The 26,980-nt window shown below is 45.4% G+C and overlaps 1 protein-coding gene across 1 annotated transcript in view; it reads right to left on the bottom strand.

Moving 5' to 3' along the window:
* Positions 1–1,180: 1,180 nt before the first annotated feature.
* The window catches only part of GCKR (glucokinase regulator), a 166,806-nt gene continuing 141,006 nt past the window's right edge, over positions 1,181–26,980 (bottom strand). The window contains exons 16-19 of the mRNA XM_078650117.1: positions 18,916–18,999; positions 18,596–18,745; positions 14,195–14,329; positions 1,181–7,693 (exon numbers count right to left, since the gene is read on the bottom strand). Coding sequence (XP_078506243.1) covers positions 7,526–7,693; positions 14,195–14,329; positions 18,596–18,745; positions 18,916–18,999 — 537 coding nt within the window. The 3' untranslated portion in view covers positions 1,181–7,525. The remainder of the gene's footprint in view (positions 7,694–14,194; positions 14,330–18,595; positions 18,746–18,915; positions 19,000–26,980) is intronic.

Here is a 26,980-nt window from a genome sequence, read left to right as displayed (position 1 = left end):
CAATACAACGTCCCGTCAGGACCAGTTATCCCACTGGATGTAGAATGGCTTCCTTGGCCTAAACAGTACCATGGCATTTGGTCTTGGTTATGGCCTGTTTATGGTTCTGTTGCTTGGCTAGGATCATACATTTGGAACTAAGTAATTCAAATAAAAAGAGGCGAACATCCTGAAAGCCTGTGTCTTTCACAATGTTTGGAAAAACGTGGACAATCAAAATTCTGCTATAAATCCTGACTCCTGGCCAAATCATCAAATGGGGTCATTCATTCGTTGAGCAAGACTTTATGTAGGCCTTGTTGGCTTGCAGACTGCCTGAATCAAAGAATAAGTGGCTAGACAAATGTTGGCTTGAAAGTGCTCCACTTTCAGTAGATGCTGCAGTGAAGTTTAAAGAGATTTGCATTAGCCACAAGACATAATAGGGCAAAGGCCCCCTCCTAAGCCTCACCCCCATTGTTTGCCTAAAAGGATCCTGAAAGCATTCATACCAAATGTGAAGACAGAACCCTGTGAGATCAATAGTCTAGATTGTTGAATAAATAGAATTTAGGTAAGAGGCAGAGCCCAGTTACAGGTGCTTTTGGAAGGATCTGAAAATGGAGCTGTTCTGGGTCTCTTTCAACAGAACATCTTGCACTGTAGAACTGAGATGTACACAATGGGACCAGACTCCACCATCACCAGTGGGACACCAAGTTACCCCACATTGTAATCCTCAGACTTTGCCACAGTTACAGAGCTTTGAAGCACCAGAAAGGTGATCTGCATCTCTACAATATCATGTAGTCACAGCTATGTTTCAAGTCACGTGTCAGTCTTAGGCCTTTATAGATCTTGCCTGAGACATCATATGCGCCTTCACTTGCAAGACATTTTGTTTAACTAGGATATGCTTACAACCCGCTTATTGAATACCATTGGTTGGCTTCATTGTCACTCTCATTTCCTTGCTTCTTTTTGTCAGTGATTGCTGGCTTTACTTCCTTTACTTGCTGAATTGGGGAAAAAAAGTGGGGGGAGAACAAGGGGGTGGGAAAAATCTGAGAATTTGATCAGTGGACAGAGTCAGAGGTGCAGCTAGAAAGAGCGAAACAACCAGATTTTTAGTACTTGTTTGGTATTTCACTAACCAGTTACAGCTTATTGCGTTACTAAATTCAGCCAATGAAAAAACACGTTCATTTAAGTTTTAATATATGAGTTTTTTACATTAAAATGCATTCACAGATTGAGATACGTTTACAATCACAGAATGTCCCAAATACACTTGTTGGTGGAATCAAGAGCCATTTGTCTCCGAGCCATGCAGTTTCTGACTTCAAAACACTCCCCCTCCCTTACCCCAACCATTTCTGAACATAAAATTCGGGTCTAATTTCTATGACAGGAGGGTCCACAATTGTTATGAACATTATAGAGGACAGGCGATGGACTGTTATTCTGATCCACAGTGGTGTGAGCACATCATTCATTACAACAAAGCCCCATTCGCATTCTGCCGTGGATGTACAAAAGAAACCCATGATGTGCCCTAATGGTTTCAGGCTTTCACGGATGCAAATTCTATTTTCTTAGTGGTCCCTAAAATCAAAGATGTACTGCCTGGGATAAAAATCATGCAACCAGTTACAAAGGTTTTGTAATTCTCCCTCACCATATAAGATACCTAACGGAGCTGGCCAATAACCAGGCTGTAGCGGTTGCATTGCATGTACCAACTCTTTGTATTCTATTTTGTCATTGGTTGCAGTTAAACTTATAAAAACATTTGATGCATTAGTCATTGTCATCCTTTTTCACAGACTATTTGCTGATCTCCTAAATAAATGTGCCCTAATGATGCTAACACAGCCTTTGTTCCATGCCATCAGACTGCATTCTTTCAACAGCAGTCGATGCAGTTGTAGGAAATTGCCCAGTTGAATCAGCCATGGATTCAAACACTAAAGTCTGCATCTGTATTCATCGGTGAGCCTCATATAGGGTCGCATCACGCTGCTGTAGCCTTCTGGATCGGTCACCCAATTCTGTGAGAGCAACATATGATATGTCAATAGGTTCGACAAACACTAGAGAGGTTAATGAAAAGTTTAAACCAGCATATTTGTTCTGGCCAATATCACCCCTTGTGGACTCTTTGGAAGATTCTAAGAAATGTTTACTAAGGGCTTTGTAGTAATTCCAAACAGCTCTCACATATCTTTCACTTAAGGACACCCAACGTACATATAGCACCTTTCCAATTGCCAGAAGTCTTACTTCTACCTCTAAAGCACATTTCCGAAGCTCTGTCTGATTTTTGGCAGAGACATGGTAGGTGTTAAACAGTTTATCATATAAAAAAACGTTGATCTGAGTAATGCCTATGACTTCTTTACAAACATCACCCACTGCAAGCCCCTGCTTGTGGATGGCACTGAACCGTACACTCTACTATGAATATTTCAGTTTAAGAAGAATTGACACACTGGATTTCCTCCTATCATGTTGGGACACCATCTGCTACAAGCTGAACCAAATGCATTTTAAAATACTCCTCTGTAAAAAGGTGCTTCTGTAAACATGTTAGTAAAGTATCTAAAACTATACCTGCTGCTGTGCTTGGCAGCTCAACAAGGTCGGAGAAAAAGGTTAGTGGCTCATCATGTTTATCAATACATGCTCTTACACAAGCCTAGCGGGACTTGTTCCTGAAGCCAAATAAGCTTACCCAGGAGATTGGTCTGCTGGGCTGCTCACGAAGGCTGAACCTGGTCCCCAGTTACAAAGTCAGCAGGTCCGGCCATAGTGCCACATTCTCTTCCTCTAAACACCTTGTTGCCCCACTGAAAGACACTGAGCGAAACTCACACTGCCTTCAGCTACAACGCATTTGTGGCTCATTATAAACACCTGGATGCGACTCAATTCAAATTATGCAGTAGACTAGAGTAATTTGCTGCCTGCAACATGGAAAAAGTATAAACATCCTGGAAAAAGCAAATACTCCTAGGGAATGTAAGATTAGGTATAGCCTGTGAAATATAAACAGGAACGACTTGGTTGCCTTATGCATTTACCCATATTGTTCGGAAATCAATGGGTGTTTTTGCCTGAAAAGTTAAGGAGGGGACTACAGGACCCAGAAAGGACCTGTTTCAATGTCCTTGGCTTTTCTGCAGCGGAGTCACAGCAAACCATTTTATTACTTGTAGCAAATTCCAGGTCGTACACAGATGTGCCTTTGTTGCACTCACAGACAGAATGGAGGGGCTAAGCAGGGCTCAGAAGAGAAAGAGACTCTTCAGGAGAACCTGATCGGACTCACACGAAACCCACAAGCATTGCTACCCCTAACCCTTTGAGGGTGTGAGGAACCTTGAAATTTACAATACAATACATGTAACGTGATAAATGACAGCAGACTCTGTGGGTAAAATAAGTCACTAGGTTATTGATTACACAGATTAGGTTAGCTTACGGGTGATCTAGGTTTTGATGGAGAGTTCCTTGAACAACCAGCATCCATCCTCAGAAAGCTAAAGCTGTCCTGTTGGTGTTTTCAGCACCAACACACTGGTTTTCTTTACAACAAGAGGATATCCTTCAAGCTCCTCATCCACGCACACAAGGCACTCCACAAGACCGGCCTATCCTACCTCAACAGACGGCTCTCCTTCTACATCCCCAACCGCCAGCTATGCTCCGCCGACCTCTCACTCGCCACCATCCCGCGCATCCGAAGAACAACCACCGGCGGGAGATTCTTTTATCACCTCGCTGCCAAGACATGGAACACCCTCCCACTGAGCCTACGACAGACCCAAGACCTGCTGACCTTCAGAAGACTTCTCAAGACCTGGCTTTTTGGTCAGTAGCGCCTCCTCCCTCTCCCCAAGCGCCTCGAGACCCTTGCTGGTATGTAGTGCGCTTTACAAATGACTGACTGTTTTATTGACAGCTTGCTTATACAAAGTAGGTTGTCACCCTACTCTTTACTTTTGTGTCCTGCTCCAGACAAATCTGAGCGAGAGCCCGGGCAGTCTCCATAGTTACTTAGGATTTCAACTGTCCCAGGAGAAATTACGGAGCACCCCGCCGGAACGATTCCCAGTGACCTGAGGAATTGCTTTTGGCTCCAAGATCCATAATCTGAGGCTTTTTTAGTTGTTTAAAGCTTTACCATGTTATGTTATGTTATGACATATTTATAGAGCGCGCAGCTACTCAAAAGAGTGTCCCGGCGCTAACAGACCATGCACAATGAAACCAGGCAGGGCAACTCTAGACATATGAGAGAATTATTGCAAGAATAGCCATGTTTTGAGTTGCTTCCTAAAGAGCCAGATGTCAGACAATTGCCTTAAAGTGGTCGGGAGTTTGTTCCATAATTGGGCAACTTGAACTTGAAAGGTCCGACCACCTTTGCGAGAGCGTGCAAATTTAGGTACACTCATCAAGTACAGATTGGATGATCTAAGGACTCTCCCAGGAGTATAGAAGCTCACTCTTCTCTTGATGTAATGAGCACCAGAGCCATGTAAAACATTATAGGCCAGTGTCAAGGCTTTAAACTGAATTCTGCGGCGAATGGGAAGCCAGTGTAAGTTCCTCAGATGGGCAGAGATGTGAGCCTGGGGACCCAACCTAAGGATGGCTCTGGCTGCCGCATTCTGCACCACCTGGAGTTTATTCAATAAATGTTCCGGGAGGCCTAAATATAGGACGTTCGCGTAGTCCAGTCAAGATGTAATGAGGGCCTGGACTACTGTCCTTCTGTGGTCAAGAGAAAGTAAAGGTAACAATTTACGGATGGTCTTCAAGGTTCCATAGCAGGTGCCTGCCACTGATTGAACCTGCTTCTTCATATCCAGGGAGTCGTCCATTTGCACCCCAAGATTCCTGGCTACTCTGACCGAGGACTGGGGAGGGGACATATCGGAGGGCCACCACTGCCTCCATTCATCGGGATTAGAAACCCCAAAGAGAATCACCTCTGATTTGGCTGATTTTCACTGCAGCTGATTAAGACTAAACCAGGAAAAAAATGTCTTTAGGCAGTTATTAAATTCCTCGTCGTCAAACGCTTCACCTTTTGTACAAGTAAACAATAGCTGCGTGTCGTCAGCATAAGATATAATCTTGGCTCCTGCCTCTTCAGCCAGACGAGCAACGGGGGTCATGTATACATTAAACAATAGAGGACTAAGCATAGATCCCTGGGGTACCCCTACTTTCATGGGAGGCATACATGAGGAGAAAGGCGGTCACCCTGTAACTATGACTGCAATGACCCCTTGACCTTACCCCTTTCCTCCTGATGCCGAGGGCAATAAAACAGAGATGTGACCAGCTCACTCCAACTAGGGTGGCCCAATGTGCATTCTGGTGGTGAGGGGGAGGGGTGAACACTAGGATGCTCTTGCCTCGATATCTCCACAGGCAAGCAGTCATTTGAAGTGATTGGAGTACAAAGGTGAGGCTGTGACTGCGTATCGCTCAATGGCATTATCTCACAGACGTACTGCAGTCGGCCACCTGACAGAACCCAGTGTCTTGTTGGAACTTCTTTCAATGCTCAACCAAATATAACAAAAAGGCAATTTTATTGGAAGGCATCACTTCAATGTTAAAGAGGTTGTATCTATGGAAGTGAATCACATACTAGACTTGAGTATGCACGAGCAATTGTAGAGCATCCCCGCTAGGAACGTGATACTTCCTCCTTCGTGGAACAGAATGGTTTTGGTTCCTTTGACTTCTTTCAGTCCCGCCAGTTGTGTGCAAGACATAAAATGGCAACTAAAACATCATTATTCCCCACTGGAGCAATAGTCTTAGATGATGGTTACAAAAAATTAAAACAATGTTATTTAGAAACCACAATTCATCATACAATTTGTTTCAAAAAATCTTCCCAAAATATGCTAACTGTTCACAGAGAGTAAATTAAGCCCATGGCACAAGTGTTGAGTCCATCACAAGGGATAATTGCACAGTACTTGGTATCGGTCTCTCTGATCATATCTGGGTGGTCGGGGCTAATGGTCTAGGAAGACATAGAAGACTGTTCCCTGCTCCTTCTTAGGATTTGGTGGAAAGGGACAAAGGTGTGTGGAAAATCAATAGCTTGATGTCCTCTCTGTGCGACTAGGCTGTTTCTTATGCACACCATGCTGGTCATTAGCCATAACAGTTTAACTTCGCCCTTAATGACTTTGGGCCCAATTTAGATCTTGGCAGGTGGGTTACTCTGTAACAACAGTGACGTATATCCTGTCCGCTGAAACATAAATCCCATCATATCCTATGGGATTTAAATTTCAGCAGACAGGATATCCGTCATCTTTGGGATGGAGTAACCCATCTGCCAAGCTCTAAATCAGGCCCTTTATTAGGTTTCCTGACTAGTGTGAGCTGGTATGGAGATCTGGTTGATCTGAAGCTTCTGCAACAGCTCTTGGTGAACATCCCTTAGGTTGGCCTGAAACCTGGATTCTGAACTCAACTTTCCTGAGATGGTGCAACTGGGCGGTAGATGCCTTCAGTCAACCCATTTGATCCTTTTTTCCCTCTCTTTCAACTTCTGATTGGGTAGGGGATTTATCGCCTCTTCTTAAAAGCTCGACATCCAAGTCCACTGTGATAGAGTTGAGATTTTCTCCAGAGCTTCAAGTTCAGTTCTATCTAAGAACTGTAGCTACATCTGCCAGATGCACCTAAGCCTATTAATTTGTCATGCTCTTCCTATTGCTGATTTGACACTGTTAAACTTCTTACTGTAGCTCTCTGGTCCATACATGTCCCTCTGCTCACCCTTCTGCAATGCAGGTGATATTCTCATGCTATGCCCCATTCTATACACTGTGTTCTTCTGCTACCTGTAAAAGAAAACTAATACCATTGTGGTAGCCACCTATGTTGTGAAATGGGTTTCTCCTATATATATATTCTTTAAAAGGTAGCTTCTCTGCACTAGGTACTTTCCTTCTCCTGCAGTCTTACAATTCTTATCCTTGCAGTAGCTCCCTGCTCTTGCATCCTGTCCTCTATGATAAGCTAGGACTGAAGGTCTCAATCCCACAACAGTTTCTAGAACAGGTTACTTCTAAGCCTTTGTCGGCAGGAAGAGGTCACCAAGGAGATCTCAGGCTCTTATGTAGAGGTTTCTACTTGTTTTTCACCTGCACCCTGGGAATGTAGCTGAAATGTTTCCAGAGCTTCTAATTCAAGGTAAGTAGGTCCCATGAGACACCCATGCCATCTGCTGCCAAGCGAAGGCTTCACATCAAAACCACGGATAGGCTGTAAACCAAGCCTGAATCAGTAGTAGGACATAATCCAAAGGAAGGCGTTGTGTTTGTTCTAAACAATCCAAAAATGCAACTTAAAATATAAAATACAAATAAAAAAAGACATATTTATAGTCAAGTCCAACCATGGAAATAAACCTCCATGTGAGCCTCAAGCTCAATGAAAAGCTGGAGGACGGTCTGATGGTCCTGGCCTTCCATTTGATCACACAAATGTGTTCAAAGCCATCCTATGTGTCTGTGCTAGGCATCTCAATGTTTATCACACTCCTCTTCCGACCAATAGCATTGAGCGATGCTTCTACTGCTGCGCGGATTGTAGGGTAGGTTTCAAGACGCGCTCTGGCCTCATGGACAGCGCAGTTGCGCAGCAGGCTCACGATGGCGGTGGACACCACCTGTGTGGGTAAGAAGAGGAGAAAGTGTCAAAGAAGGTGCACAGCTTTTGATCTACACCACTCTCCATCAAGGTGGGGAAATACAGAAATCATGAAACAGGAAGAAACCCAAAGATCATCTTAGCCAAAAGTCCTGACCAAAATAAACAAGCTCGGAAGTCCAGAAGCACAAACCATCTGATTATCCAAGGAAGGAACAACTCACACATCTATTTGAGTGTTTTAAATGTGAGCTTCCAGGTGTCCCACTGCTTGCAGAGCTGAGTCTTTCTTTTATTTCCTCTGCAGGCTTCTTAAGTTAACCCTGTGTGTTCAGGACTGGGTGCTAGTGTAGTAAGCACGTTGAATGACATGTCAAGGAGGCTCTGGTGACTGTCATTTTCTTGAGTATGTTGGCTGGTCTGCAGGGAAGGAAGTAAGAACTCATTATGAGACTGGCTGTGTGGGGGGAGGGCTCTGCTACCTGGGCAGCACTGCTTTGTGTTTTTATTATGGGAAGGGAGCGCAACTTGTATTTTTCATTCTGTGTTCTGTACTGTCAATGGTTACGTTGGCGAGCAGGCTAGGGGTATTGTACAATGGGTTGCATGGATTTACATTGTTGTTGTGCTGAGCAGTTTACTTGTTCTGCTGTAGTTAAGTTAATAGGATTTGCAGGTTGCCCAGTGTCAACTGTATGTAGTTTCACTAGTCTTGTGGTTTAAGTTTGCAAGCTGGGGCTGGTAGTCCTGTAACTTAGGCGAGACGGCAAGCACTAATACTGAAAGAATGAAACCAGGACTGGAAGAGTAACCTAGTCATGGGCGACATCCACAGCGAATACTGGCCTCCACCCAGCACCAATCTGCACACCAGCAGCTCCAAAGCCTTACTTCTAATGCAATACTACAAACCCCAGAACGCAACTTCATTTAGTGGTCACCAGGGGTCACAGCTGCCACCCTTGAGACCCCTGGCACTGCCTATGCGGCCCCTAAACTCAGAGGTGGCAAAATCAGCATCTGGAACACAGGGGTTGCTTGTCCTAATGGATGTCAGTTGGAGCTCTATTTTCCTGGTTTTCTGTCAATTCTTTCATTTCACAAATAGGGAATAATATTCACAATTAGTGTAATAACAAGCAATAGTAAATGCATTAGGTTTTGCCTATGAGATTAATAATAAGCTGTTTTTTGTTGTAAGTTGTAGCTTGCAGAGTAGTTGTACAATATAAGTTACAGAAAGTCTGTTAAAGTGTTATGACTTGTTTATGTACAAAAAAGGCAATATATTGTGCTGTTAATAGTGGTATAGTGCAGGTAAGTAATAGCAACATTTTGAAAAATGAAACGGAATTAATGGATGTAATAACAATATTACTTGTTTACAGGAGTTATGACAACTTTTGGGCCCGGTGCCACTGCGCATGCTGCAGCATTCAAATCATGCCCCTAGTGCCTACAAGATAATTGAATTTGTGACTACCTGTTTAGTAGTAAACTATAGCAATGTGGGTGTTTAGGGGAGTTATAACAACGTTTGGCGCCAGTGTCACTGCACCTGCTACACCATTCAAATCATGACCCAATTGCCTATCAGGTAACTGCACTTGTGACTGCCTGTTCAGTAGTTAAATATTGCATTATGGGGTTTCAGAGGGGTGCCTAGAGTTTTGGGTTCTGGTGTCACTGCACCTGCTGCACCATTGAAATCATGGCCCTAATGCCTGCTAGATAACTGCACTTGTAACTGCCTGTTCAGTAGTAAAACATTGCCATATTCTGCGTTTGGTGGGTCTGTAGAACTCTTGGACCCGGTGCCCCTGCACCTGCTGCATCATTCAAATCAAGCCCAGTTTAACTGCAAGATAACTGCTATTGTGTCTGCCTGTATAGTAGTCAAATATAGCAATATTAGGTGTTTGAAGGAGTTTTGACAACTTTTGGAATTAGTGCCACTGTACCTGCTGCGTCAGTCATATAATGACCCTGTTGCCGGCAAGATAAGTGCACCTGTGACTGCCTGTTGAGTAGTAAAATTTTGCAATATTTGGTGTTTAGTGGAGTTACAACAACGTATGGCCCCGGCGGCACTGCATCTGCTGCACCATTTAAATCTAGCCCCTTTCAATTGCAAGGTAACTGCATTGTAGCAGCCTGTTTAGTTGTAAAATAAAGCAATATTATGTGTTTAGAGAAGTCCTGACAACTTTTTGGCCCGGTGCCACCGCACCTCGTGCACCATTCAAATCATGACACTAGTTCCTGAAAGATAACTGAACTTGTGACTCCCTGTTCAGTTGTAAAATATAGCGATAATCACTGATTAGAGGAGCTCTGATAACTTCTGGGCCCGGTGCCACTGCACCTGCTGCACCATTCAAATAATGACCCTGTTGCCCGCAAAATACCTGCACTTGTGCCTGCCTGTTTAGTTGTAAAATATAGCAATATTAGGTGTTTAGAGCAGGCTTTGAATAGAGACCACCCACCCTTTGTCTTGGCTGCAGCATAGATAGTGAAATGAGACCCCTCCAGGAATCATTCCGCAAATGTCTCTCAGGGGGCAGGAACTGAGGGAGGTAACAACCAGAGGAAAGGAGTACCCTGTGAAATACTGTGAGCTTAATTAGACTTCCCTCTGCCAGCAAAACACAAACAGGAGAAATTTTGATTAAAAAATCAAACACGTTTTTGGCCATCCGAATGTCGCACAAAACAACATTTTGAATTATGCACTGATTTTATATTACATTGTAATTTCTATCACTTGCCCATTTTTCACAACTATAATCTATCAGTTGGACGGTGCTAAGTTCCTCCCTCCTTGCTGGTCACTGACATATTTTACCTGTTAAGAAAGGCATTTGTTGCTTTACATGGAAACATTGATGTAATGTCTTCACATAAAGAGGAGCAGAGATGGCTTAATGGTTAGAGCCACCAACACTGAAGCTAGAGAACCAGGCTCGAGTCCTGGTCTTGGCTCAACATCCTGTGATTCTGGACAAATCACTTAATTCACCATACGTTTACACAATTGGACCCCTTGCATGCTCGTGACGGCCGGGAGAGTCACGCGTCACGGTGGGGCGTGTGCGCAGGATGACCCCTGACCATCTGAATCCTGCCCACTTAGCAAAACCCCCACGCAGCATGAAAATTCGCACCGCATGCAAGGGGTTAACATCTGGTTCTCGTGCCCTTCGGCCCCGTTCAGCAATACAAGACTGCAAAAGAATAGAAGTAGCAAGTGCTTCTCTTCCACCTAAAATATGCGAGGGAGGAAAGAGCCAGGTGGGCAAATGATAACTTTCAGCTGCTACCGATGGAAAATGGGGTCAACGCTACATGTGCAAATATAAAGCAATATTTGATTCGGAGACTTTGGATTCTGGGTCAATCAATGCCCAAAATACGTGTTTGTTGTGGGGAACTTCCTTTTTATATTTTTCAAACTTGCAAAAAAAAAAGTAATCAAGCAAATCATGAACTTCCTTCATCTGTACAAGCCATGTAAATATCAAGTTTAACCTCATCAATGCTACAGCAATTCCCCCTGAGTGCTGTTACTCATGATTTGCCATTGTTGCCATTGTTCATGACGAGCTCAGCTCGTCATGAGCATGGAAGGGGTTAAAAAGCATGAATTGAAATGTGTTGAATGAAAAGAAGATAGACTTTATTTGGAGTCATCAGGATAATCAAAAAACCCGAGCACTGCCTGCAGATAGGGTGTTAAGAGGCTAGCATGGCACAACCTCACTCAAGATTATAATTAAGAATCGGCACCCTGCATTTTTCCCCGATAGGAACGTTCCTCATTTGACAACGAATAAGGTGACTCTCATCCTTTTTCAGACCTCCTAGCCTGTTCTTAAAGTGGCACTCTACGAAATGAAATCCAGTTCTCTTTACAGCAAAAATAATCACTAATAAGTATCGAGAGAGTGTAGCGGTTGTGGCGCAGCAGCCAGAGCTGCTGACTCAAGAGCTGCTGAGTTAGAGTCTCAGCAGCGCAACATCCTGTGATTCTTGACAAATCAACCTAAACTCTCCGGGTGATAAGCTATATAAATCTGCAGCCAGACGAACAAGCAGAAAGAGGCACAACTTTATGGAAAAAAATTGTTCCACCAAAGCAAATGTAACAGTATTTTGGCTACGGGAAACTGATAAGAAAAGCAAAGGAGGAACAAGCATTGGTAAATGCAGGAAAATATGCTACAGCCAATAGAAATGCAGAAAATGCAAGTTGCACGCACAGGGACCAATGAAAAGGCAGGAAAGCGAGGGGGTGGGATGTAAGCCCCTTTTAAGATTTATATTAAAAACAATAGATTTCCCAGGTGCAGCCTAAACCAGCATTGGCATAGCCAATAGGTCACACTGTTGGGACCTTATAAGTATTTAGTTATGCAGCAAAATAGCCTTGGTGCAACAACAGCAACTGTTGCATAGCTAAACACTTTAAAGGTCCGAAAGGCGAGACCTATTGGCTATGCCAATGCGTGTTACAAGTGTTGCTGCTTGGTAGGCTTTAATTACAGCCTCTGAACACTATTTAGTTTAATGGTTTTCTCATGCCTGCTGTTGCAAGCAAGACAAGCTCTCTCGCAACAGCTTTATTTTGTTTTTTTACATAGCACGGTATGCCATTCTAATAGTGGCGGTCATTCCTTTGCTTTACTTGCCGCCCCAGACATGGCTGCATGTTTTTATTAACTATTTATTTATTTTTAAATTGCCACATGCCGTACTTACATTTTAATGTCGGCCGCGCCCCTTTCCTCAAACAAGCCGAGTCTAAAGAAAGGGGTGTGGCCGACATTAAAGTGAAAGCGCAGTATGGGGTGCTTCTATTAAAAAAAGCATTTGTTTGTCAACTTGACAAACAAATGCTTTTTTTTTGTAAAAGTGCCCTATATCGCCCTTTTGCTTTAATGGCTGCCACGCCCCTTTCTTTAGACAACGCTTGTCTAAAGAAAGGGGCACGGATGGTATTAAAGGTAAAGCGTTGCATGTTTTTTTTTTTGTCTCTATGCCCTGTAATCAGTAGCAGCCCGTATAGGGCGTGCTACCAGCCGGTGACATGGGGCAGGGGAGAGGCAGGGTGGGGGGTAGTAAACACTGGAATACGGATTAATGCAGGTAAGTAGACATTTAAATCAATAAAACGAATTTCGTTGCGCGCCCGGGCAATTTGTAATTGTTAATTACAAACAGACGGTTTCAAAGCTCGCTCCTGCAAGGGAATCGCCAAACATGCACGCGTTGTCATTGAAAGCAATGCAACCCGTGCACGTTTTTGGGCCAAAAACGGAATCAATTCCTAAAGGTCTCTCCTAAGCAGCGCATGTGCGCTGCAGAGGCGAGACCTAAAAAGGACTTCAATTAACTGGAATTAGGACTAAGGTAGCTAAATTAAGTAAATAATGCTTTTAGATGTGGTATGCGTGCTTGCAGGTGAGTGTGTTTATCTGAGAGGGAGTGTGTGAATGAGTCTGCATGTTTAACCATGCGTGTGTGAGTCAAAGTAAAGGTCAAATTGTGTGTGATGTCACTTCCGCTACCCCAGTGATTTTGATGAATTGATGGAATATCGTAATCATGCCAGCATTTAGCCATATTTGGTGTGGTAGCAACACCACTATTTAATTACTTTGGCATGTAATGTTTACAACCATTTTCACTCACTTTAATGAGACAAATGTCACCTCTGTTCAAGTGTGTGCCGTTCAAGATCAGGCCTTTCATGTTTCGTACTTTCTTGCATTTGCTCACAAAATACGCATAGCTGGCAAATGGTAGTGTCGATATCTAAGGTAGGTTAAAACAATTTGCTTTTAAATCTAATGTTTTCGACGCAGTCAGAAACAGCCTGCTTCAGGTGGCTTTAGCCCAAACACCCAGGCAAGGGACGGTCCTGGTATCGAAGAAGGAAGGTGCCTCCAGCCTGGCTCCCAGCACCACATTTACCATCTTTGCCCGGGTGCTAAACACACAAATGGTCCTAACTGGTTGAACAAATAAAGTGATGGGTTGAGTCAACGTGAATCAGTCACTCTAACCTAGAACTATCACCATTCTCTAGAAATGGACAGTCTCCAGCTTTTGCCCGCCTCATGTGAAGACAGTTCTGCATTTCTTGTGCGTTCTATTATTCATTACAGAATATTTGTCAAAATTGGTGAAACAAGATTTTTTCTTCATAAAGTAAAAAAGTGGCCAGTCATAGTGATTTACTGTGTGAAGGGGATATCGCTTATACCTAGGCCTCATAGATACTCCAAATCTTGTAGGATTCCACCCAAAAAACACTAGTATTTGGCAAGATGGATGGCGAGCCGGATTGCAGAGGTGGACATTAGGCATGTGGCCAGGTGTCTTTGTTAGAGACCCAAAGAGCAGCCGAGGGACAGACACCCTAACAAGAGAGTAAAGGTGAGAGCACAGAATGACAGAGAGCTGAAGAAACATATGTGTAGGTGCCTAGGAGACACGGAAGGCACTGGGTTGTCACCTGCTCTTTGGTCGACGCTTCTTCTACGTGTTTGGAGGTCTCTGCATCTCTGATCTCGTCGGACAGAACTTCAGTCCCATAGATGGAGCGCAGGAGGGTATCCAGGCAGCGAGTCTGAGATTGTCCAGAAAGCCTCTAAAAGGGACAAGAAAAGATCAATTTCACCCAACCATCTTGCTTCAAGTACCTACATGAAAAAATGACAGAACTTTATACTTTACACAATATACCCAACATAAGACCAGGGAGAGAGATGGGATTTCCCAATATCACACAGTGTGTCAGATGACAGATTAAATTAAATTAAATTAGAGCATTCAGAAGTGGTCAGGTTTAAAAAGGATATACAAGGCACAAGTAGAACCTTGATACAGCTTTCTCAGATTAGCAGCCAGTGGTGAAAGAGGTGGACACCCCTTCCACTCCGATATGGGACACAGTGGTTTTTGTGTTAGTGCCAGACAGAGCCCTGCTTTATCTCAGACTGGCATTTAGTGGTGTCAAAACCACTCTCAGTAGAGTTAGAATGTTTCTATCTTCGACACACATCTGGTGACGCGGTGTGGAAACTGCTCCCAAGTAGAGCTCTGTTATGTCTATCTCAGACTGGCCTCCATTATCTACAGACACCAGTCTTACCTGTGACTCGGCTGTAGATATCTATCTCAGACTGACATCCAGCAGCCAGAGTTGCGGACACCAAGCAACAGAGTAGATCAGCTGAATCTATTACCACACTTAGGCATATCTCAAAAGGCTTCATCCCAGAGGTTAGGACACTATGCTTAGGTACAGCTCGGCTGGATCCCTCAGACTGACATCCAGAGATGAGAATACCACATTTAGGTAGATCCAACAGCTCTGTTGGATCTATTTGAGATTGACATCCAGAGGTTAGGAAACCACACTTAGGTACAGCTCAGCTGGATCCATCTCAGACTGACATCCAGAGGTTCAGACACTATGCTTAGGTACAGCTCAGCTGGATCCCTCATACAGACATACAGTGTCCAGAGGTGCTATGCTTAGGTACAGCTCATCTGGATCCATCTCAGACAGACATCCAGAGGTTAGGAAACCACACTTAGGTACAGCTCAGCTGGATCCATCTCAGACTGACATCCAGAGGTTCAGACACTATGCTTAGGTACAGCTCAGCTGGATCCCTCAGACAGACATACAGTGTCCAGAGGTGCTATGCTTAGGTACAGCTCAACTGGATCCCTCAGACTAACATCCAGAGGTGAGGACACTGCACTTGGGTACAGCTCAGCTGGATCGATCTCAGACTGACATAAAGTGTCCAGAGGTCCTATGCTTGGGTACAGCTCAGCTGGATTAATCTCAGACTAACATCCAGAGGTGAGGACACCGCACTTGGGTACAGCTCAGCTGGATCCATTTCAGACGGACATCCAGAGGTGAGAACACTGCACTTAGGTACAGCTCTACTATATCGATCTCAGACTGACATACAGTGTCCAGAGGTGCTATGCTTAGGTACAGCTCAGCTGGATCCATCTCAGCCTGGCATCCAGAGGTTCAGACACTATGCTTAGGTACAGCTCAGCTAGATCCCTCAGACAGACATCCAGAGGTGAGAAAAACACATTTAGGTACAGCTCAGCTGGATCCATCTCAGCCTGACATCCAGAGGTGAGGAAACCACACTTAGGTACAGCTCAGCTGGATCCATCTCAGACTGACATCCAGAGGTGAGGACACTATGCTTAGGTACAGCTCAGCTGGATCCCTCAGACAGACATCAAGAGGTGAGAAAACCACATTTAGGTACAGCTCTGTTGGATCTACTTCAGATTGACATCTAGAGGGGAGGAAACCACACTTAGGTACAGCTCCACTGGATCGATCTCAGACTGACATACAGTGTCCAGAGGTGCTATGCTTAGGTACAGCTCAGCTGGATCTATCTCAGACTAACATCCAGAGGTGAGGACACCATACTTGGGTACAGCTCAGCTGGATCCATCTCAGACTGACATGCAGTGTCCAGAGTTGCTATGCTTAGGTACAGCTCATCTGGATCCATCTCAGACAGACATCCAGAGGTGAGGACACCGCATTTGAGTACAGCTCAGCTGGATCCATCTCAGACTGACATGCAGTGTCCAGAGTTGCTATGCTTAGGTACAGCTCAGCTGGATCCATCTCAGACAGACATCCAGAGGTGAGGACACCGCACTTAGGTACAGCTCAGCTGGATCCATCTCAGACTGACATCCAGAAGTGAGGACACTATACTTGGGTACAGCTCAGCTGGATCCATCTCAGACAGACATCCAGAGGTGAGGTCACCGCACTTGGGTACAGCTCAGCTGGATCCATCCCAGACTAAACATCTAGAGGTGAGGACACCGCACTTGGGTACAGCTCAGCTGGATCCATCTCAGACTAACATCCAGAGGTGAGGACACCGCACTTGGGTACAGTTCAGCTGGATCCATCTCAGACTAACATCCAGAGGTGAGGACACCGCACTTGGGTACAGCTCAGCTGGATCCATCCCAGACTAAACATCTAGAGGTGAGGACACCGCACTTGGGTACAGCTCAGCTGGATCCATCTCAGACTAACATCCAGAGGTGAGGACACCGCACTTGGGTACAGTTCAGCTGGATCTATCTCAGACTAACATCCAGAGGTGAGGACACCGCACTTGGGTACAGTTCAGCTGGATCCATCTCAGACTAACATCCAGAGGTGAGGACACCGCACTTGGGTACAGCTCAGCTGGATCCATCTCAGACTAACATCCAGAGGTGAGGACACCGCACTTGGGTACAGCTTAGCTGGATCCATCTCAGACTAACATCCAGAGGTGAGGACACCGCACTTGGGTACAGTTCAGCTGGATCTATCTCAGACTAACATCCAGAGGTGAGGACACCGCACTTGGGTACAGCTCAGCTGGATCCATCTCAGACTAACATCCAGAGGTGAGGACACCGCACTTGGGTACAGTTCAGCTGGATCTATCTCAGACTAACATCCAGAGGTGAGGTCACCGCACTTGGGTACAGTTCAGCTGGATCTATCTCAGACTAACATCCAGAGGTGAGGACACCGCACTTGGGTACAGTTCAGCTGGATCTATCTCAGACTAACATCCAGAGGTGAGGACACCGCACTTGGGTACAGTTCAGCTGGATCCATCTCAGACTAACATCCAGAGGTGAGGACACCGCACTTGGGTACAGCTCAGCTGGATCCATCTCAGACTAACATCCAGAGGTGAGGACACCGCACTTGGGTACAGCTTAGCTGGATCCATCTCAGACTAACATCCAGAGGTGAGGACACCGCACTTGGGTACAGTTCAGCTGGATCTATCTCAGACTAACATCCAGAGGTGAGGACACCGCACTTGGGTACAGCTCAGCTGGATCCATCTCAGACTAACATCCAGAGGTGAGGACACCGCACTTGGGTACAGTTCAGCTGGATCTATCTCAGACTAACATCCAGAGGTGAGGTCACCGCACTTGGGTACAGTTCAGCTGGATCTATCTCAGACTAACATCCAGAGGTGAGGACACCGCACTTGGGTACAGTTCAGCTGGATCTATCTCAGACTAACATCCAGAGGTGAGGACACCGCACTTGGGTACAGTTCAGCTGGATCCATCTCAGACTAACATCCAGAGGTGAGGACACCGCACTTGGGTACAGCTCAGCTGGATCCATCTCAGACTAACATCCAGAGGTGAGGACACCGCACTTGGGTACAGCTTAGCTGGATCCATCTCAGACTAACATCCAGAGGTGAGGACACCGCACTTGGGTACAGTTCAGCTGGATCTATCTCAGACTAACATCCAGAGGTGAGGACACCGCACTTGGGTACAGCTCAGCTGGATCCATCTCAGACTAACATCCAGAGGTGAGGTCACCGCACTTGGGTACAGTTCAGCTGGATCCATCTCAGACTAACATCCAGAGGTGAGGACACTGCACTTGGGTACAGTTCAGCTGGATCCATCTCAGACTAACATCCAGAGGTGAGGACACCGCACTTGGGTACAGTTCAGCTGGATCTATCTCAGACTAACATCCAGAGGTGAGGACACCGCACTTGGGTACAGTTCAGCTGGATCTATCTCAGACTAACATCCAGAGGTGAGGACACCGCACTTGGGTACAGCTCAGCGGGATCCATCTCAGACTAACATCCAGAGGTGAGGACACTGCACTTGGCTACGCTTGGCTGACTATCTCAGACTGACGTCCAGAGGTGAGGCCTCCACAGGTGGGTGTCTCCCACATTCTCCAACCACTGCCCATCTGTTTGATCTTGATCAAAGCCTGACATCATATTCATGTATGATGGCCATTTCCCTAGACAGACCTCTGTAATGTACATTTAATAACAGCCTACAGTACCTGCAGGACCGTCACTGCTCTCGTGAAGAATTTCGTGTTGCTGACCCGGAAGTCCACCATGTAGTTGCGAAACACTTTTCCTCTCAGCACATGAGCTCCAGTGGTCACAGTGTTCAAGATCCACTTTGTGCTCAATTCTCTCTGGAACTTCTGAAAAACCAAGGCACAAAGACAGGCTTAGGAACAAGACTTGATCAGGTATTAATCTGAGCTCCTACATCTGTAGCAACAGCAGAACCACCCCTACATGATACCATACACAACAGGTCTGCAAATCCTGCTCCCAAAGAAACAATCAAAGCAGACCTGCATCCACTCACCTGGATAAATGCCCCCTCGTACTCCAAAAACAGGATAGGCCACGTGATGCTGATGATGCTGGGGAAGAGCTTCTTAAGGGTGGCCTGTGGGGACAAGAAATGAGACAAATCAGCCTTCCTCCAGGCCCCCTTTATTTACTCACCATATCTAAGCCCAGAAGGGCTGTGATGAATAAAGGGACTGGGTGCCTGTATGCTGTGTATACTATGTTAGAAGGATGAAGGGTCTGTGGTCACGCTCCTGTTGGCTCTCCTAAATGGCAGCGACATAGCCAGCTTAGCAGGGAAAGGGGAGCTTTTAGTTTCCCCTACCAACAGGACCATTGCGTGATGGATTTGATAGGTAGGGACTTGTTGCCGAGGAGAACTTGGTATGTCTGATGGGTGCGGGTGATTGATGGGCGTCGGAAGTCTGCCCTGAAAGGTTCTGCTGAACGTGAGTCAGACTAAGGAGAGGCTGTGGAACAAAGTCAACAGGAGGCTATTTCCTAGCACTGTCTAGAGTATGTTCCATGGAAAGCCTTGTCTGGGAAGACTCCTACCACCCATGGTTGCCTGGTATGCCAAGTGCGTGGACGCGCATGGGATCACGAGCACATGCATGTTTACTTCCTCATTATGCTGTAAATCAGAGGCAGTGCACATCATACAGGTCCTGAGCTAGGGGTGGGCGGAATTTGCGTAATCGCGTTACGCAAATCTCCGCGAAACGGTAAAAAATCTCCGCGAACACGCAGAAATTCGGCAAACACGCGGAATTGCTTGTTCGCAATGCTTTTTTACTGTGCTTGGGTGGAAATATCTCACGAACACGCATTTTGAGAACGCGAACAAGCAAAATAAATTCGCGAAGTCGCGGACCGCAGAATTTTGGGCAATTTCACGTTGTCTGCGAAACGTGAAATTATCCAAATTCCGCAAATTCCGCGAGCGGAACGGAATTTGCCGCCCAGGACTAGTCCTCTTGCCATTACAGCATGCTTAGGAGGAACAGAAGTGAGCAGAGTAAAGGAATAAAGAGACAGCAGCCAGAGCAATACCTTTCACTGGAAATAACTCTTGGTGCACATGCACCACAGTAGCACGTTTCCACCAACAGGGATACATGCGATACAGAGAGAGACCTCTGGCACTGGGGCGGGTGGTGCATCACATTTAGTACCTAGATGCGGTTGGGCCTCTTGTCGTTGTACCTAGGGCAGAAGGCAAGAGATCATCTTGAATGCAAACTGATGGTGCCTTGCTGTAATTGCTCTTCTTACTTCTATTAGTTAAACAGCTCTGAAGACATTGTGCCTTATGTAATGGATTCTTTCCTTAGATATTCACGTACAATGAAAATTTAACATTTGTGCAGCAAAGTGCTAGAAAGTTTTCACTATTTGTAAATGCAACAAATATGATTATGTGAATACTTAGAATATTATTTCACATAAAATGTATTATTTGCTTATTAATTGGATAATTCTTAACTGGTGAGGTGACAAATAACTAGACTTGAAACATTGCACTGAATTTTATGTCAGAACAGGAGGCTCAGATTATGCTTCTCCAGCTTTACTGCTCAAATCACAGCAGCCAAAGAGTTAAACAAACACTTCGCATCGTACTCTTCCAACCAATCACAGCGTGCATAGCAACGTATCTATTAGTGACTCCAAGATTCCGCTTTCGCTGCTGCCAAGAGTTAAGTCCATCGTGTTTATTATTTGTACCTAATACTGTAGTAACTGTTCTGTGATTTTGCGAATGTGGTTAGCAAAATCTTAATAGTATTTACAGTTTGCCGTTTGCGCTAGCATTGGTAGTGTATACTTTTGTTTGAGACGCACGCTCCTCCGCTTTGTCACATAGGGCCATATGTACGAAAGGATTTAGCATCTCTTAAGGAATGCTAAATTGACTTTCCATATGTACAAAGGCAGATAGGGAATTGCAAAATGCAATTCTTACCCAGTAGAAATCACATTTTGCGATTCCCTAAATAGGAAACGCAAATAGGGATTTCCTATTTGCGATTTTCCAAGCACATGTACATAGCATTTCCTAAATGCAAAATGGGCATTTACGAAATGCTATTACCATTGTCTCCAAGTCAATGGTAACCATGTGCAATTTTTTTTAATGCACCCAAATTGCATTTTTTTAAAGTTCCACATACCCCTAGAGTATTTGTGTGCTTTCCATCTGCACCACTTTTGAAGGTATTTTCTTGGAGTGAATTGTTGGGAAATTTATATTTGTTGGAGCAGCTCTATTGCTGTGCTTTTTTGTCCAATCATGTCGTACTCTGCAGAGTATGGTAGGGCTGCATAATTATATTAAAAGCTTACCAGAGGAGCGAGTTTGGTTTGACTTAATCGAGTTACTGTGTTTTTGGGACACTTGTACAATATTACCCTTTGTGTATACAAGGTGTATTACAGTGCCTTTTCATTGTTTTTGAGAGTGTTGATATGGCACGGTCAGAAGCCTCTGGTATGTAGAAGTATAAGCCTTATACTGAAGAGAAGCGCAAACTGGGGGAAGAACTGGTGAAGGCAATTAGCAACTCTGTGCAACAGTCTGTATATGAAGCCTTAACAGGGGCATTGCAACCCTTGACTGGTAGCTGAAAAGTTATGCGCAACAAGTGCTTCTGTTTGATGTAGACTCACAACCCGATGTCCAGCCATGTGAGTTGAAGAACCTCAAGGAGGTGAAGCAAAGGCAAAAACCAACAAGTGGCCTCATCCTGAGACCTTCAAAAAACGTTCAGACACATTTATGATGGGCTAGTACTCATCAGCCGGAGGGTGGCGTCTTGGAGTCTTCAGGGAAGAAAGGTGGCAAAGACTCTGATGTTCTGTTTGACCACTTGAAGCAATTCAGTGATTCGTAGGATCTCCTTTTACCTGTGCCTAAGAAGCGCAAGCATGGCGAGCCGCAATCAAACTCACAATCTGACGCTGGTGAGGGGCCAGGGTTGTTGTCCTTTGATCCAGATGACATTGTCCACCCCCAGTCATTAGATTGGATTCCCCTTCCAATTGTGGCGAACTAAATGCAGGATTGTCTCTGAAAGAGAAGTTTGTAACTGTCTGAGAGTAGAATGTCCTCGGCCTACCTTAGCAAACAAGGTTGTGGAAACTCCTGAGGTGGACCCTTATATGTTGCTGTTTCTTAAGAAGTCTCCCAAAAGAGGGATAGAAGCTTCTGAAGGTTGTGCCAAAATAAACTCTTAGATTTATCTAGATGGCTAGTGAAGATCTTACAAAGGGCAGTGCATGCGAAAGAATAAGGAGAGTCCATTGATCCGGACGTCCTGGCTGGATGGGCCCAGAGATCCAATTGTCCACTGGGAAATGCCAACAGCGCTGTGTCGGCTGAATACCGTAAACCAAAACTGATAAGGATCAATCCCAATTTAGCAGAACTGGCAGCGGTCAATGCCGGCCCCATAGCTAATGGGCTTTTACTTTCGGGGATCTCTGAGAAGGACCTTGAAACATTTGTGAATATTTCCCTGCACTTGACAAAGCTTGGAGCTCCTTGAAAAAAGGTTATTAGCATGGCCTTTTTACATGGCTGGGAGATATAGGGGATGGTTGCCAAGTCAGTCCTTTTACCAAGGTCTTCCAAGGGGTTTTGCCAATCAAAGAAGAGGAAATTGCAGTGACAATGGCAGAGGCACCTTCTTTTCTTCTAGCTCATGATACAGCTGTGGCAGATACAGCAGAGGAAGATTGAGGACCGGGAACTAGTTTGAAGCAGGTTGCAACCTTACAGGTAAAACTTATTCAACATCAGTTGTGAAGAAAGTATTTAATAAGGCCGCCAGAATAACTTCTTAAACTAGAATAACTCATTATGTGTTGAAAACTGTTCAGAGTTTCAAGATAGAGTTTTATGGATCCCCTGTGCAACAGGCAGTTCCCAGGCAGCTAACTTTCTTCCCATCACAAAATTTATTTTATAGATACAGAAATTCAAAAGCTACTGCACAAGGCGGCGATATGTCTGACAATTCCTCATCCCATAGGTTTCTGCAGCGCTCTTTTTATTGTAGGCAAATTGGGAGGTGGTTACAGGTTCCTGAATTTAAAGAAAATCGATAGTTGTGTCCTCCACAGACAATTCAAGATGGAGGTAATGCATCTTCTAGGCACCTGGGCAGTGAGAATGCCACTTGCCAGTGGCCTCCAGTTCCTGCTTTTTCCAGCCTGATCCAGTTGCTGCCTTTTTAGCAAGTGACACCGCCGCTGCCCAGGACCCCCCACCCCCTATTTTTCCTGCTCCATGTTCTTCCCGCCACCAGAAGCCCCTCCCACCAAAGAACCTACTTACTGCAGACCGTGGTGCGACTACAACAGTAGGCACCTGGGCACCAAGATTACCACTTGCCAGCGGCCTCCAGTTCCAGCTTGGTCTAGATTGATCCAGTTGCTGCCTTTTGGCCAAGAGACACTATTGCTGCCTGGGTTTTCCTGTCTGGGTTTTTCCTGCCAACAGAAGCCCCGCCCACCACAGGACCTACTTCATGCAGGCTGCAGTGTGACCGCGCAGTGGATGCAGTCAGCAGGCATGCAGTGCCAAAGGCAAGCCCATTTGTGCCTGTCCGTGCTCTTCTGTTCCTGGACAGCACACAGCACCAGGAACCCTGGCCCCATGTCCATCCAACCCCACAGCCACAACTCAGCTGCCACTACTCCTCCGCAACCCTCTGCGACCTCAACAAAACACACCGGCAAATAAACTGCTGCCGCCTATACCCCAGCACCACGGTAGAACCTTTCTCCTGCCCCCATTGCAGTTTCAGATTTGACACCCAAGACACCGATACTACCACCTCCAAACAATCGATGCACACCACCACCCTGCACCAACTGTTCCACTATGCTCCTCAATGTCCGATCGCTTGGGAAACACTCCCCAATCTGAGACCTCCTCAACAGCCACACACTCGACCTTCTCTTTCTGACCGAAACATGTCTGAACCCAGCCTCCAACCCTAACATTGCGGCAGCCATCCCGCCACCTAAAAAATCATAAATTAGGACTGACCCCACATACAAAGCGTGTAACTCACGATCATCTACAAAAACACGATTGACTGCACCATCTCCAAGGACTCCGACACCAAGCTTATGGAACACCTCCACTTCAACATACGAAGGGACTACAACATCATCAACCACACTGCAGAATTCAGCGCTTCCCTATCCAACATTTCAACCAACTACATCCTCCTCGGGGACCTTAATTTCCACCTAGAAGATACTACAGACTCCCAACTCCATGGCCCTTCTTGACAGCCTCAGCAAATGCTGACTCACACAGCCCATCCAAAGATCAACCTACACAGCATGCCACACCCTCTACACCTCCATAACCACCTCCACCTTCCTGTCTTGCTGGAAAAATAAAAGAGTCAACACCCTATTGAAAAATATCAAACGTGGAACCCAAACACCATCAGCAGGTACACACTAATCTCGATCCTGCCTTTCCCAGTTAAAGTCATTGAGAAGGCCATCAATACCCAAACCACAGACCACCTAGAACTCCATCACTTCCTTGGCAGCTCCCAATCAGGCTTTTGCACCAACCACAGCACATAGAAAGCACTCAGTGCTGCTACTGATGACATCAGAGGCATTGTTGTCCGAGGAGAAATGGCCACACTCATCCTCCTCCACCTCTCCGCAGCTTTCAATATGGTCTCCTACAAGTCACTCATTAGAAAGCTTCAGCACATGTGTTTCCATGGACTGGCCCTCAAGTGGATTATCCTCCTTCCTCGTGGACAGAACTCAACGAGTTAGACTTCCCTCCTACACTTTAGAACCCAAGTAACTCATCTACGGAGACCCTCAAGGAACGTTGTTTAGCCCAGTGCTCTCCAATGTCTATATGACGCCCCTCGTGGACACCGTCAGATCCCACTGCACCAACATAGTATCATAGGCCGAGGACACAGCTCATCCTCTCCCTTACTGTCAACCAGCACTGCCAAAGTAAAACTGTGCCAACTACATGAGCAACATTGCTGCCTGGATGAGAATCCACTGCCTCCAACTCAACACAGACAAAACCGAAGTCCTAACTTTCTGCAACAACCACTCCCCCAGGGAATGCCTCCTGATGGCCCTCCGAACCTGGCCCCCAACCCACCCCTGCGGACCTTGCCAAGAACCTCTGCATCATCCTGGACACCAACCTCTCCATGAGCAGACAGATCAATGCTGTGGCATCATCACGCTTATAAATCTTTTGAATGCTACGCAAGATCTTAAAGTGGATTCCACTGACCACCAGACAAAGGGTCAACCAGACTCTTATCACAAGTAGACTTGGTTGCAAGAATTCACTCTACATTGGAATCCCGGCCAATTCCCTACGCTGACTCCAATCCACCCAGAACCCCGCCACCAGACTCATCCTGTACATCCAGTGAAATAACCACATCTCTTCGCACCTCAACAATCTCCACTGGCTCCCAGTCCAGGAAAGATGTAAGTTCAAGCTGCTTACCCACACCTACAAAGCTCTCACTGGCCCAGCTTACCTCAATCACCGCCTCAACTTCTACCAACCCACCAGACACCTTCGATCTGCATCCCAGGCAAGAACAAATCTCCCTCGCATCAAGAAGATCAGATGCAGAGGATGCTCCTTCTCATACATCGTAACCAAGACCTGTAACGACCTCCCAAAACACCTCGGAACCTTCCTCTCCCTCATGGACTATCAAAGGAATCTCAAGAAATGGCTCTTCCATACAAAACAGGAAAGAACTCTTCCTCCTCCCCCCTCAGACCTGCCCTAACCAGCACCTGGATACCCCCACAGGTGATCAGCGGTGCTCTACAAATTTGCATAACTTCTTCTCAGAAACATCTTCTCAGAGATCTGCTTCAGGAGAATGATTGGATTTAGAACTCAAAGATGCTTATTTAAGCAGCCCAATCTTTACTCCTCACAAGAGATTTCTGCAGTTTTAGTGGTGAGACCTCTGCTATGAGTATGCCATTCTCCAAACTGGCCTGCCCTCAGTACCAAGATCATGAAGCTGATTGTGGAAACTATGAGTTCCAGGGGAGTTTGGCTAATTGTCTAGTTAGACAATTTACTATGGCTCGGGCAGAATGCAGTTAATGACCCATTTGAGCTGGGAGGTATATTAGTTGCAGGATTTGGGGTTTGTGGTGAAAAGAGAAGTCTGCAGTGCTTCTGTCATATTGTATGGCGTTCCTGGGGCTTCAAGTCAATTCAGTGAAGGCTCCAATATTGATGCCAACCGTGACGATGAGGGACATATAAAAGGAGATATGTCTTGCTTTGAGCAGATAGATAGTATTGTTGAGAGTAGTGGCCAGAACTGTGGACCTCTAGGCATCGTCCATTCAGGCCATTATTCCAGGACTCTTACATTACACAGCCCTTCAATGTGTCAGGTTTTTTCATCAGGCCTGTATATTAAATGCTACTAATGGGCCTGCAGAAATAATTGTGTCAACCTGTAAACATGTCTCCTCAGGCCTGCCACTGAAATGTACGTATTTGAAGTTTTAAACTGCCATTTCAACCTGGCAAGTGCAACCAAATGCCAGGCCCAAACGTTACCTTATGTAACATATAAGTCACACGTAAGGTGCCAAGGAAGCCCCATGGGCAGGCTGCAGTGTATTTAAAAGGTAGGACATGTTTTACATCTCCTAATAGTGAAATGCTGCTACATTTGTATTTCACTATTGCAAGGCCTATCTCTCGTACAGGGTAATATGGGGATTGCCTTAAAATATTTTTTAACTGTAATTTCCCATTGGAAGCAGATAGAGATATGGATTTTGGGGTCTCTGAATTCACAATTTAAAAATACATATTTTTATGGAGTTTGTTTTTAAATTGCGTGGACTTCCGGAGCTAGAGTCGTGGGAGGAGTTGTCACAAGCACCTGAATTGTACAGTGCCTATCTTCAAACAAAGCAGTCTCCACCCCCCTGTAGTGTGTCTGGAGCCAGCGCAGGGAAAGGCTGGGTCTTATGAACTATAAAGACTTTCTTTTGAAGTTTGCCTATTTAAA

Source organism: Lissotriton helveticus, chromosome 6 (assembly GCF_964261635.1).
Source record: "Lissotriton helveticus chromosome 6, aLisHel1.1, whole genome shotgun sequence".
NCBI classification, from domain to species: domain Eukaryota; kingdom Metazoa; phylum Chordata; class Amphibia; order Caudata; family Salamandridae; genus Lissotriton; species Lissotriton helveticus.
The sequence above is the reverse complement of the archived record's forward strand: the minus strand, read 5'-3'. Positions and strand labels throughout refer to the sequence as shown.